Source organism: Synchiropus splendidus, chromosome 19 (assembly GCF_027744825.2).
Source record: "Synchiropus splendidus isolate RoL2022-P1 chromosome 19, RoL_Sspl_1.0, whole genome shotgun sequence".
In the NCBI taxonomy this organism is placed as follows: Eukaryota; Metazoa; Chordata; class Actinopteri; order Syngnathiformes; family Callionymidae; genus Synchiropus; species Synchiropus splendidus.
The window spans coordinates 7,422,593-7,434,766 of record NC_071352.1 but is presented as its reverse complement, the minus strand read 5'-3'; the positions used below and the strand labels follow the sequence as shown (position 1 = coordinate 7,434,766).

General features: G+C 41.5%; 2 protein-coding genes across 2 annotated transcripts; both read left to right on the top strand.

Annotated features, from left to right (window-relative positions):
- The first annotated feature begins 1,096 nt into the window (after window positions 1-1,096).
- Window positions 1,097-1,997, top strand: LOC128751569 (uncharacterized). Its single transcript, XM_053852680.1, has 5 exons — window positions 1,097-1,245; window positions 1,335-1,423; window positions 1,499-1,594; window positions 1,660-1,800; window positions 1,865-1,997. Exons 1-5 carry the CDS (start codon window positions 1,236-1,238, stop codon window positions 1,988-1,990), a joined length of 462 nt encoding a protein of 153 aa, XP_053708655.1. The 5' UTR covers window positions 1,097-1,235; the 3' UTR covers window positions 1,991-1,997.
- Window positions 1,998-2,530: 533 nt separating this feature from the next.
- On the top strand, window positions 2,531-4,309 carry cenpx (centromere protein X). The gene is made up of 5 exons (XM_053852530.1): window positions 2,531-2,576; window positions 2,906-2,957; window positions 3,019-3,072; window positions 3,151-3,239; window positions 4,215-4,309. Exons 1-5 carry the CDS (start codon window positions 2,541-2,543, stop codon window positions 4,227-4,229), a joined length of 246 nt encoding a protein of 81 aa, XP_053708505.1. The 5' UTR covers window positions 2,531-2,540; the 3' UTR covers window positions 4,230-4,309.
- Window positions 4,310-12,174: the final 7,865 nt, after the last annotated feature.

The following is a 12,174-nucleotide window of genomic DNA, read 5'->3' as shown; positions in this document are numbered from 1 at the left end:
TGACACTAATTCTTTGTCTCCCAGTTATAACTAAGAGTTAGTTACAGGTGGAGGGATGTTGAAGACCAGGATCGTCAGGTTGTCTCAGTGAAGTCACAAAAAATAATGCGACAACACACGAAGCACCACAGAGTAACTGATGCTCTGTAAATCGGGAGGGTTGTAAATGAAATGCTCAATATCAGTATCAACAATGACACTGAAAGATATTGTGTAGCATTTAAAGATGTGATCTGAGATCTGAAACAACACAATGAAGCAAAAACATATATGGTACACTCTCTTCTTTTATATGAAATGATATTAACCCCATCATTTCTCGGTTAGAAATGATGAGTCAGAGTGATCAATTCGTGAGCATCCATTGTTGTTGTTGTAGTTATATTTATTATTACTGTTTATTTTTATGTTATTCTCTTTTTGTTGATCGGATTCTGAAAAAAATGAAATACTGCTGTCTAAGGACAAAAGGTTTTCATGAGCAATAACACATGCTTTTGCCCCTTTGTTAATGTAATTCAAGAAATGTATGCTAGTTATTTTTAGTCATTTAAACACACAATTCATCTTCAAAATATCTTCTGTTTTAGCTTGTGGCAACTGGCTTTAACAATTGGATCGTAATATTGAAAGGCAAATAACTTTTTTTTTTATTGTTAACATAAAAGATGATTCGTGCCGCGTTGCTCTCTAAAAATCAGTCAGCTGTCTGACTCAGACAGACTCGCTGGAGACCAGTGAGTTGCCTAATGTACAGACAGACAGAAACCCATCATTATGTCATCAGCGCAACAAGCACTGACATTTGCATTAGATCTTTCCACAAAAACAAATTCTGCAAATTCCAACAGCAACATTTGCGATCAACACCTGCCTCACATTCAACGTCCTCAGGGTTAAAACACAGCTAAGCAAATGTAATGTACCAATTTTAAGATATGACCTTAATAATCTTCATGCCAGGGAATTCCACTGTTTTACAGCATTATAACAGATGAATGACACGTCGCAAAGTTTCTGATTTAAATATAAAGTCGGTCTTTGATCTAAGAATCTCAAAAATTCTTCAAAATCTTGCTATACAACCTGCTGAAGTGGTCTGTCTTGTTCCACCCGATTTCGCAGAAAAGTCCATCAAGGGGACGGTGAGCAGAGCACGTCATGATCGGACACTATAAGTAGCATCTGACTCTGCCCCGGCATCTGTTTGTCTCCTCTGCAGTGGTTGGTGAAGCATGTCTTCAGGTAGGTCTTCTGTCTTTTCAAATCCTAGCATCTGACTGAGAGTTTGTCCGCATCACAGTCCGTTCCCATGTCTTTGGATTCATTTTTAGGAGGCGTCAAGACGACAGCATCCCAAAAGAGAGCCTATATTTTTATGCCTAAATTACTTATTGATCGACTGGAAGAAAACTACCACCTGGTAAATGGAAGCTTTGAACACTGTCATTGAAAAAAGGTCTGGTTCTAATTTCAGTTATCATTCATGATGTTACAGGAACATGGACTGATTGTCAAAGAGCTGAACCCTTGTTTAAATGAAGGCTACCTCCAGGTGTATTTTAAAGAGTGGGGCTCCATCACAGGATGCAAGGTACTGCTAGTGAACGGTGAGTTCTTTGAGTTTTTTTTTTAATTGTTAAACTGTTTCATTTCCAGGTGTGGAGAAACCCAGGGGAGCAGAAATCCATGGCATATTTGAGATTTGCCACCAGCGATGAGGCAGACAGAGCTGACTGGGCCGGTCCTCACATCATCGGAGGCACTGAAGTCCTAGTCAGGCGAGTTGTCAGTCCAAAGGTGAGTCTCCACTGGGAGGGATTTGGACCAGACTTGTGAATTAAACTGGCGTGTTCCTTTTCAGACTGATAGTGATGCGGACTTACTGCTCAATGTTAAAGCCTCATCTGCAAGACCTCAACCACGACGGTCCATCTCCTTGGGATACATACTTGAAGATGCTCAGTGGCTTGATGATATTGTGGATTAAAAAAGTGAAGTTTTTGTTTAAAGAGTCTCTCATTTAATTTAGATTGTTTTTCCCTTCCAATAAAATAAATAGGAGTTGATTGATTTCCGTAGGATATCTGGGTATAGTGCGACCTTTATAAGACGCTTACTTATTTAATTTATAAAATAAGTAATATGTAGAATTCCAACATAAGTGAATTGAATAAAAAAAAAAAAAACAGAAAAAGAGAATACCGAACACTTAAACACACAGTAAAAGTAATGGGGAAACACTTTTAAAAACAAGAATTAATTTAAATTAAATAAAAAAAAAAAGATAAAAAGACAGTACAGAGCCATATAGAAAACATAGCACACACATCACATTAATACAAGAAAATTAAAAAAAAAATAATGAAGTTAAAAACTGCTCGATACATATAGGAAAGTACGGGAAATGTCTTGACTAAAAAGAATAAAAATAAAATAATGATTAAAAAAAGTCTGCGTTGCGCGTGACGTCATTCTCTCTTACCCAATCACAGCGTCGAGCGGCAAGTTTCTCTCACAACAGCGACAAGAAAATAAAAATGGCCGCCACGGACGAAGACATAAAATTTAAGAAGGTAAATTAGAACATTAAAGTCGTTCTTGAACGTGAATGTTGTGGCTGCTGGTGACTGTTTATTGTAGGTTTGTATAACGAGTAAAGCTCGTTAAACGTAGCGATTGTTTTCGTTCGCACTGGCCGAATTTATATTCTGTCGTGATAAGAGGTGCTTTCTCTCTCAATATAAACAACTACAATAACGTCGCGTTGAATTGAAATTCATGAAAGTTAAATGTACACGATTACAAATGAGTGCTGTTGAACTCAAGTTGCATAAACTGATTTATTCGAACGCTGCAGACGATGTAAATTATTCTCATGGACTTAGTTTCATTTCTCTGACAGGAGACAGTAGCCAAACTTCTAACCACGTTTTTCAGGGAGGACCAGACGAGGGGTGAGTTCCACAGTAATGACAACACAGTTTGTTTGAGTCTAACTCGAAACTCATCTTGCAGTCGGTGGTGAGGCTGTGCTCCTCACGGCTGAGATGCTTAAAATATTTGTTCAAGGTCAGAACATACTTGTCTCCAACCCTTATTTAGTGAGAGGATCCATCTTATTTTGACGCAGTTAAATGACATTTCCAGAAGCTGCTGTGCGGTCGCTGAAACAAGCTGAATCTGAGGACTGTGATGAAGTTAACATTGAACATTTTGAAAAGATCCTGCCGCAACTGGTGAGTGACAGCTTCTTTGAGGTGTCTGTTTTGCAATAATTTAGTAAATAAAATGCTAGATGTTAGTATTGAGAACCAAAATTGTTGTACAGTGGTACCTCGGTTCTCGACCACAATCCGTTCCAGATGGCCGTTCGAGAAGTGATTTGTTCGAAATCGGAATCATTTGTTCCCATTACAATGAATGGGAAAAGAAATAATGCGTTCCAAGCCTTAAAATAGGCTTTTGTAGGAGTGAATGTAGAGTGTCTGCTGCAGGTGCGCTGTTCCTCTATGTGTGTGGCCGCTGCATGTGGGAGGGGTTGCCGAGTGAGTGACGTCTCTCCAGAAGTGAAGAGGTGCCCGGTGCGTGTCCAGCTCTGAATGTGCGCTTCTGTGCAGTTTGGCTGTGACAAAGTCATAAACCAAGTCACGCTCTGTCCCAGACTCGCCTCATCCCTGTCCCAGCTCCAGCCCACAACAGGACATCAAACCCTGGAGTGAGAGCGAGCACCTCCCCTGTGACACTCTACCACGGTCCAGTGCGGAGACAGGAAAGGTTTTAGACCTCAATATGAAGAAAAAACAGTCAGTAAATGTAGCTAACGGGACACGTCTGCATACAGAGGCTGCGTTATACACAATAACAAAGCGTGTCGTGGATCAGCTGATCGGTCCGCGCACGTTATGTTTTTTTCCGGCTTTTTGGGGGGCTTTGGAGTTCTGAATTTTCGTTCGAAATCCAAAGCAAAAAAATCTCGAAATTTTTGTTCGAACTCCGATTTGTTCAAATTTCGGGATGTTCGAAAACCGAGGTACCACTTTATTATAAAGTTTGCACTTCTAATTGACAAGGTGAAGATTTATGAAATCAATTCAATCTTTATTTATTTTAGTTAGTTATTCATAAAAAATGCGTATTTATGGTGACTTACAAAAACACTGTCTGCTCTCTAATTTGAATGTCTCTCTTGTTCTTTTTTGTTGTTGTTGCAGCTCTTGGACTTTTAGGGAGCAGCATTGCCAGCGAGTGTATGTCACTTCCATTTTCTCTTTTTGATAACGTATGTTTTCCTATTAAACGTCTTAAGTCCAACTTCTGTTGATGTGGAATTTCATGGTCACTACCGGGTTATCGCCAATAGATAGCGCCAGAGAGCTACTTGTTTTGTTTTTTTTTCCTCAGTATGGTCCCTACACTGTTGAGATGCGTGCGTTGCTTATATCTCCACGCTCATTGAAGATCTCTGAAGAGTTCCTGTATGGCTTCCAACTCTCTTGATATGATGTGTTTTGATGGCGGCATGCAAGCCAGTTCCTAAGAAGCCCACCTGTGCTCCTCTGTGGAACAACAGGTGCTTCCAGCATGCTCCATGGCGCCTCCATCAAAGACTCCGAGAGCAGTTGGAAGCAATTAGAGTAATAAGGGGAGCAGCCGGTCCCTTAGATGATGACAAGTGCCAGGAAAAAAAGAAGTACCCCCTCCGGCCACTTTGAAGTTCCCTTTTGCTGTCCTGCGATGTTTAGTTAGAGGTGGAGGGAAGGCCAAAGGGGACCCCTGGCACAGGACAGAGTTGAATGGGAGAGCTTGTGCGCGGATGTGTGCGTGTGATAGCCAAACAGCACCGGGGACCACACGCATAGAATTTCTGTTTGAAAAGAACCATAACAAAACACATTGGAACACGGTCCAAGAGGAGCAGGGTGTAATTCTGAAGGTAAATAAACAAAAGGGGCGAGTAGTAGTGACGGTGGTTCTCCTATAATCCCGAGCCAGGAGTTTGTAATGTCAGGTTTAGTAACCTTTTGTCCCTCTAATGGTTTTCCACCAGCGCCGTTCTTGACCAACGTGTCTCCATTATGAGTCAGCAAAGGGAGTCCAACACCTCACACTGTTTATTGGTGTGGCTCTCGGGTGACTCACTGCATGTGCAAATACTGCTCAGATACATCTGGAAGCAACTTGGTGTGAAGAGTCCGGCCTCTGATAGGTGCGCAAGGACACTGCACCTGGAATTTGACCCACTGGCTTTAATGGCAGGGCTGGATTTGTGTTTCCCTGGTGGGACCTTCCGCCGCAGGCCTCCAGAGGAGCTCGAGATGACGACAAGTGGAGCGTTTTCTTTGTCGCGTCAATAACTTGTGAAGTTGATAATTACTGGCTTTGATAGTGGGAAGTCGCGCCCTCTAATCTTGACAAGTGGCTACTGTATGGAACTTTCCTCTCTGGAGGGATGGTAGTTACCCAACATGATCTTAAAAACGTATCTAAAGCTCAAACGTAGAAGCACTGACTGAATACAGTGTCTGTGAATATCATTACATCTGTTCAAGCCTAAAAGTGGTGTCTTTATTAAAGTAAAACAATGTGACGCACCCTTTTCCCCTCTAAATACAGAATTATCTCATAGTATCAGGTAAATGATATATATATATATATATATATATATATATATATATATATATATATATATATATATAAAAGCTAAGTCGCTTTAACTAGTAATTCTAGTATAATAGGGCCTTCAGAATTTGAATCTAAGTTGACCTTTTAATTTAAAGTCATGCTACACTATCATCTGTTTATTTCATATTCAAATATATGTAATCACAAAATGTATTTGGATATAAATGTCCAACTAATTTCAGTTGTTCTCTGTTTAATTTAGGTGTTAATCTACATTTTCCTCATGAATTAATAATTTCTTTCAGACTTACTGTTTTAAACGGAATGTTTTTTTTACATAATGTATATTATTAATATACATTTCGAGTTTGTTACATTCATTAGAAAAAATATTCTGTGGTGTGGAGTAGTCATTACCAAAAGTTTCCTCAAAATATAAAGTTAAAACATGATATTATTATTATTGTTATTATTATTGTCAACTAGATTTCTGGTGAAAATTCAAGTGCAGTCTCATAGATACAAGAGAACGTGTGTTCCATTATGTATAAGTGAATTTGTGTGGAGGATTAAATCCATTTATGTTGAGCTGTTGAATAAAGACACCAGCACCACTGTATAGAACTCTACTTTGGACATTTCCCGATGCATCCTAGTGGAACAAATGACATGTGAAGGCAGCCTTATTAAACATATGAAAGCATTTAGGACAAGAGCAGGGAGGGGCACGATGAGAGTAATGAGTTAAAGCTCCTCTTGATCACACATTAAAGGCTGGGAGTGTCGACAGCCAGTCCAGACGCTTTGGAGATGCTCCGAAGTGAGACGCTTTTCCCAGGAGACTCGGGCTGGTCCGTCTGCTGCACTGGGGTTGGACAGCGCTAACACTTCAAACCGCGGCGTCACCGCTGCCTGAGAAGTCTCATCGTAGCCATCAGTGCCACCAGTGCCAACTTGCCTGCTAATCCTGATATCATTCGTTTCAAAACTGTCACACAAGGAATTATAGGTCGTCCTTTTCTTTAAGATCTGGGGGGAAAAAAACGCCTTGTTATTTTTCATTTTAATGCAAACTGAGCGTTAATGTTTGGCTCAAGACTGTTGGTTTTGGGAGTCTCTGAAAGGGTATTTAAGGATTATGTCAGATTTCGCTCCTTAATCCCAGACTTTTTTTTTTTTTTTTTACTTGTCAGAATGACACATCTTTTCACGGCGCTCCAACTTTCCCCCACCTCAAAGCTCCTTTCTTCTCCGCGCCAAATGTGGATGTCATCGATGACAAGCGATCATAACGCTGCAACAGAAAAGTCGTACTTGAACGTCGGTTGTGAAAAATCTAGGCAGGCAATGAACAACTTCATTAGTTTTTGCGACTCGTAAAAGGTTCACTTTTACAAATGACCCTTGTAAAAAAAAACATCTTTACGTCTTATTTTACTCCAGCTATCCTTCGATAACTTTGATGCTACGAAGCTTTTACTGTAAGGAGAGGAGTATTTGCATCAGTGGTATGTTTGTGAGCAGTTATCCACGAAGCTGTGTGGAATTTACAGGTGTTGAAAATTTTCTTTTTACTAGCATCCGCACCAAACAGATGCCCCAATTGTTCTCATTCATTTTCCTCCAGAACTGGTTGTGCTGCGTGAAACTTTACAATGTGGGTATAAATGATTCCCATAGCTTGAAGTCGTAATTGCAACAGTCTGAGTGCCGGCGTATAAATGTGTGAGAGGAAATGTGAGCGTTAAGGAGATTTTTTTTTTTTTCACTGGCTAGCTTTCCAGGATATCCTGTTGCCCAAAGTAGCTAGGATTGGATTCAGTCCTGCCCTGACCCGGAATTCTTGGGATTAAGAGGCAGAAAGTGCATTTCTCCCCCTGTTCTTTTTTATTTCTATTTTTATTTATTTTGATACTTGAGGATCGAAAAGCGTCATGATGTCTTTGATTCCTTTATTCATGATTATTTCTATAAATAAAATCTTACCACTAGATGTACTACGTGAGTGAGATGGAGTCAAAATCATTTGCCTGGATTTGATTTTGATTTTAGGAGTCTTGTTAAATGTCTTTGCATGTGTTCTGTGTCTTCATGTACACTTGGATTAATAAATGCAAATTAAGTGTGTATGTTTTTTGGAGGAGAAAATGCAAATTGATTTTTCACATCTGAGCACAGTTTCGCAGGGAAATGGACGGTTGCTGGCGCCAGTGTGGTGATGTCATTAAACCTCGCTGCCTCTACCTTTTGAATGACTTTTTTTCAGTTGAAATTTCAATACAAAAGAAAAACAACTTTCAGAAACACCACCATCACATGTATAATCAGCTTTAAAAAGTTGAAACATCCCACTGGCGACGTTTTCTTCACGTCCAAAAGCCCTCTTTTTAGCCCTGTTATTATTTGGTGGACGATGGCATCACTAGGGGTCACTTTGCTGTGCCACAGTATGATCTAGGGATGTAAGGTGTATACCGGGCTTTAGTACTCATGCCCATAAAATGGCCACTGATACCACGAAACCGATACCACTTTATGACTGTACAGTTTTTTAAAGTTTTGTAAAACTTGTGTTTGTACTGCAGTGAACCTTCTGACCGTCACCCATGTACAAGAAAAACATGCTGAGGAGTGTTGTTCAAATAACAGTATATATGAAAAAAAAACAAGTCATAAGTAACTTTGTAGTATTCAAATGCTAGTCCTCATGCGCAACATGTTTTGGAAAAAAATGGTATTGGTGCATCCTTACGCTGATGTTAAAGGTAACACTTTTCTGGGCGGCTTTTTTCTTGTCCACACAACTTCATCATCAACTGTCGGTCACTGCGATGAACTTTTTTCCAAGTTCCATCTTGGTCTTACCAGGGCACTGCAGCTATCAGAGATTCGACTTCTCAAACTTGTATTTCAGAGGTGCTGTCAGAGGTCCTAAATCAGGTCATTAAATTGTCTGCGTGTACGGAAACCGCCACTTTTATTTAGCCATTTTGCACTTGGGTCTCTTCAAATCGAACCATCCATCTTACGCGCTATGCTCACTCTGACTTAGGCAGACACCACTTGTACTATCTCTATGAGAAAATTACGAACAAAACAAAACAAGTCTTTCCTATCTGAGTTGAGCGAAAGGTCTAGGGTCTCCTTGAATTTTCCAAGCCTCTATAGTCTCTGTGAACAGCCACTCTCTTGAACCATGAGATGTAGGATACAAGAAAACAGGCGCCAGGAGAGAGAGCAGTCAGGAGAGCGATGTGAGCGGTAGCTGCACCTTGCGCGACAGACCTGTTTAAAAATAAGACCTGCTAGTGCACATGTCAAGGCTTGCGTGTGAGCAAAGAATGCAAATTCAAGGGCAGCATCCCTGTCGATTCCGCTTGTGTGACTTGCGGCTTTTCCCTGGAGGCCCCGGGCCTCTCTGAGGGGCCTCGCATCCTCAGCCTAAGCTTTGTTAAGAAGCCACGGGGCCCATGCTGGGAATGATTAGAACATACCTGGCAGCTTGAGCCACTTGGTCGCACCACTGGGATCACCCCTAACTGGTTGTGGCGCTTGGCTGTTAGTCGCAGGCTGGAGATGGTCTGCTGCTGTGTTTTGTGTATCGGCGGCGGCTTTGGTGGCTGCAGGGGGCGGAAAAGGATTCTTCCGGAACCAGTGAGGTGGATGATAAGGTCAGGGACCTTGGCATGCAGCTGAAAAACGTAAAAAGAAGCAGGAGGCATGTACAATTAGGGAGAGTTGGGTTATTTCTGGAGTCTGGGCTACATTAACAACACCACCTTCAACCCAAATCTATTCTGGGGTACTACCTCCCTTCTTGGTCGAGTGGTCTCCACGCTCCCAATAACAACAAGCTAATCCGCTTACGTAACACAGCACAAACTTGACGACACGAAGCAGATCAATTCATTTCAGGAGGGTTCGCAGATAAAATACAGTTGAGGTCGGGTGACATCAAAGGACTGGACCGGACAAGACTGGAGGCCTGCTCTATTTTTAGGTCGCTTCAAAGGCAGAGATTTAAAAATACGCTCCAGACCCTTCGCAAAATGTGCCAGTCACGCTCGGAGAAGCTGTGAACCTGAAGGTCACGCGCTCGGGTAGATGAAAGAGCCGATGATATTTGAAAAGGAGCTCGTAATGACCGAAATCTCTACAGCTGATGGCAGTTGGCACAGTGTGTGGTTAAAGGACTTACCCTTCAGCTCCTGCTCGTGGGCGAACAGTCGGCTGCTGCTCTTCACTTTTCTGGATTTTTGTGTTCGTCCTCAGTAATTTCATTGAGTGATCGGACTGCACATTTTTATGGACCAAAATATCTGGTCAAATCTAGCTATTTCAGTTTAACCAGTACCTAGCGAAAGCCTTGTTTAGGAAGAATTATAAATGTCATTTAGGACATTTATAACAAGGTTATGAATGTCATAAAAGATGAATTATTTTTGCACCTCCTCGCCATTCAAAACATGCATGACGTATAAACAATTCTGTACTACAATTCCATAAGACACGGTACGATGAAATAAAACATATGAATGATTTATAAATTTATTTAAAGAAAAATAAAAATGAAAGTTCCCCTCAACTAAAAATTGCATTGTAAATAAATAGGCTAATTTAAAACATAATTTTAAAAACAAAAATGAATCAAATGTTTGTCATCATGGTACTTTAAAAAGAAAAAAAAGAAAATTTTTTTTTAAATATATATATCAACTAGGAGTAAATGACTAAATATGAGGAGAACACAGGGAATAATAATAATAATAATAATCGATTCAACATCATGATACAGTGATTTCCATCCATCACTCTGACAATATACGTTGAAGGTCTTACAACTACTGAAACTCAAATGTGGTAGATTATGAGACCTCTGCATTAGACTAATACTCTAAGACTCCATTATTATTATTATTGAGAGCTCATAAACCATATACTAGCACTGGTCGACAAACGTGTAGCAGGTTGTTCAAGCCCATTTTTTAAACATCTGACACCACTGTGGAAAGTTACTGAACAGGCGATAGGATACCGCAAGTCTGTGAAGTTCCCAACTGCAGTCCAACCTGTTGACTGTCTGTCGGCACAGTAGTCAGAGGCTCCCCTCTAAATTAGCGGCGGTGAGTCAACAGAACAGCTTTCATGTAGACAAGAGCTCCTGTCAGATTGCAGGAGAGGTCAGGATGTAACGGTCAAAGGGCAGGAAGCAGTGTTGGTCCTTGTCTTTAACAGCTTCCTGTCTGCTGTGTTGTGGAAACGTGAAGAGGAAATCCCTCGTGTTAGAGGTTCAAAGAGCTGGTCTCACTCTCTGATACAGGTATGGGGTATGTCAAGGGTGACGACGGAGGAGACTGGGAGTTTGGAGTCATCTTGGGTCAGTCCGGAGGTTGAATGTTCTCCCAGAGCTGGGTGTCCTCAGGGTGCTCCGGTTTCCTCCCTAAACATACCGAGCTTAACTGATGACTTCAAATTGTCAGGAGGTGTGGAAACAAAGTAACCTACGGGAGTATCAGAAAATTCTAACCAAAAACTCACTGAATCTAAGTGCGACCGGGACAGAGATCTATCAGGCTGTCTCAAGATCAGACGAGGAATAAGCCAGCGCTGCTGAGAAACTCTGCATCCCGGGTGATGTATCTACAGCAGGGGAATGTTGGCTCCTGGGATAAAATGCCTCTAAATCACACCGTTCTATCTCAGTCCAAATGCATAATAGCAAAGGGACAAGATGAGTGAACTCTGAATGGAACATCAAACCAATCTGACAAGAGGGAGGCAGCAATACGACTGTGGACTTAAAAGGTAAAACAGCTCCAAAAACAGCAGAGGAGATCGACTTACTGGGAGCAATCATTAAAAAAGGAGAGGGACTGCTGCAAAAACAACCGTTAATTTGAGAGTGGCCTGCTCAAAGTTTTCGCAGGCATCTTTATAAAATCCACCAAATCACACTGGAACTGACTGGCTGGCTTAAAAACCCATGTAGCTGGCGAACCAAGAAGGTAAGTGAGTTCCAGTCCACGTTTTGATGGTGTTTACTGAAGCTTCTTGGCAATCTTTGCTTGGCTCTTTCTCCCAGTAAAGGTCTTCAGATCCTCTTAATATGGAAACGTTTCACAAAGGAGGGATGAGTCAGGTATTTTGCACCCTTCTTCAAGTCTTTTTATCTCAATTAATGACCCAGACCAGGTCCAAAAGAGGCCAGCGGAGAGGAAATAAGAGGTGATTCGTCAGTTGCGCTGATCAATGTTGCATTGATGCCCTGAACCAGCTTCAGGATGCACATCAATGGAAGAGCAATATCCTGGCCTCGTCTAGGAGAATGGCTGCGACATGTCTGAGCACCCAAAGAGAAAAGACCAGGTGTCCCACCCCCCCAGCGCCCCACACTGTTCTGATCCTGCTCACCCAGAGCACCGGGGAGTCGCCACCCCGGGCACAGGAACCTGGGCCGCTGAGCTACCGTCTGGTTGCACTCTCATTTCAGCTGTCAACTCTTGGCAACAATGTTCAGGAGCTATGAGAATAAGCCACAAAATAACTACA

Bases quoted from the DNA above. Each gene is read 5' to 3' on its own strand.
- cenpx (XM_053852530.1), top strand. From the start codon at position 2,541: ATGGCCGCCACGGACGAAGACATAAAATTTAAGAAG. The intron at 2,577-2,905 runs GTAAATTAGAAC...TTTCTCTGACAG, and splicing joins AAGACATAAAATTTAAGAAG to GAGACAGTAGCCAAACTTCT. The intron at 2,958-3,018 runs GTGAGTTCCACA...CTCATCTTGCAG, and splicing joins CAGGGAGGACCAGACGAGGG to TCGGTGGTGAGGCTGTGCTC.
- LOC128751569 (XM_053852680.1), top strand. The intron at 1,424-1,498 runs GTAAATGGAAGC...ATGATGTTACAG, and splicing joins TGGAAGAAAACTACCACCTG to GAACATGGACTGATTGTCAA. The intron at 1,801-1,864 runs GTGAGTCTCCAC...GTTCCTTTTCAG, and splicing joins GGCGAGTTGTCAGTCCAAAG to ACTGATAGTGATGCGGACTT.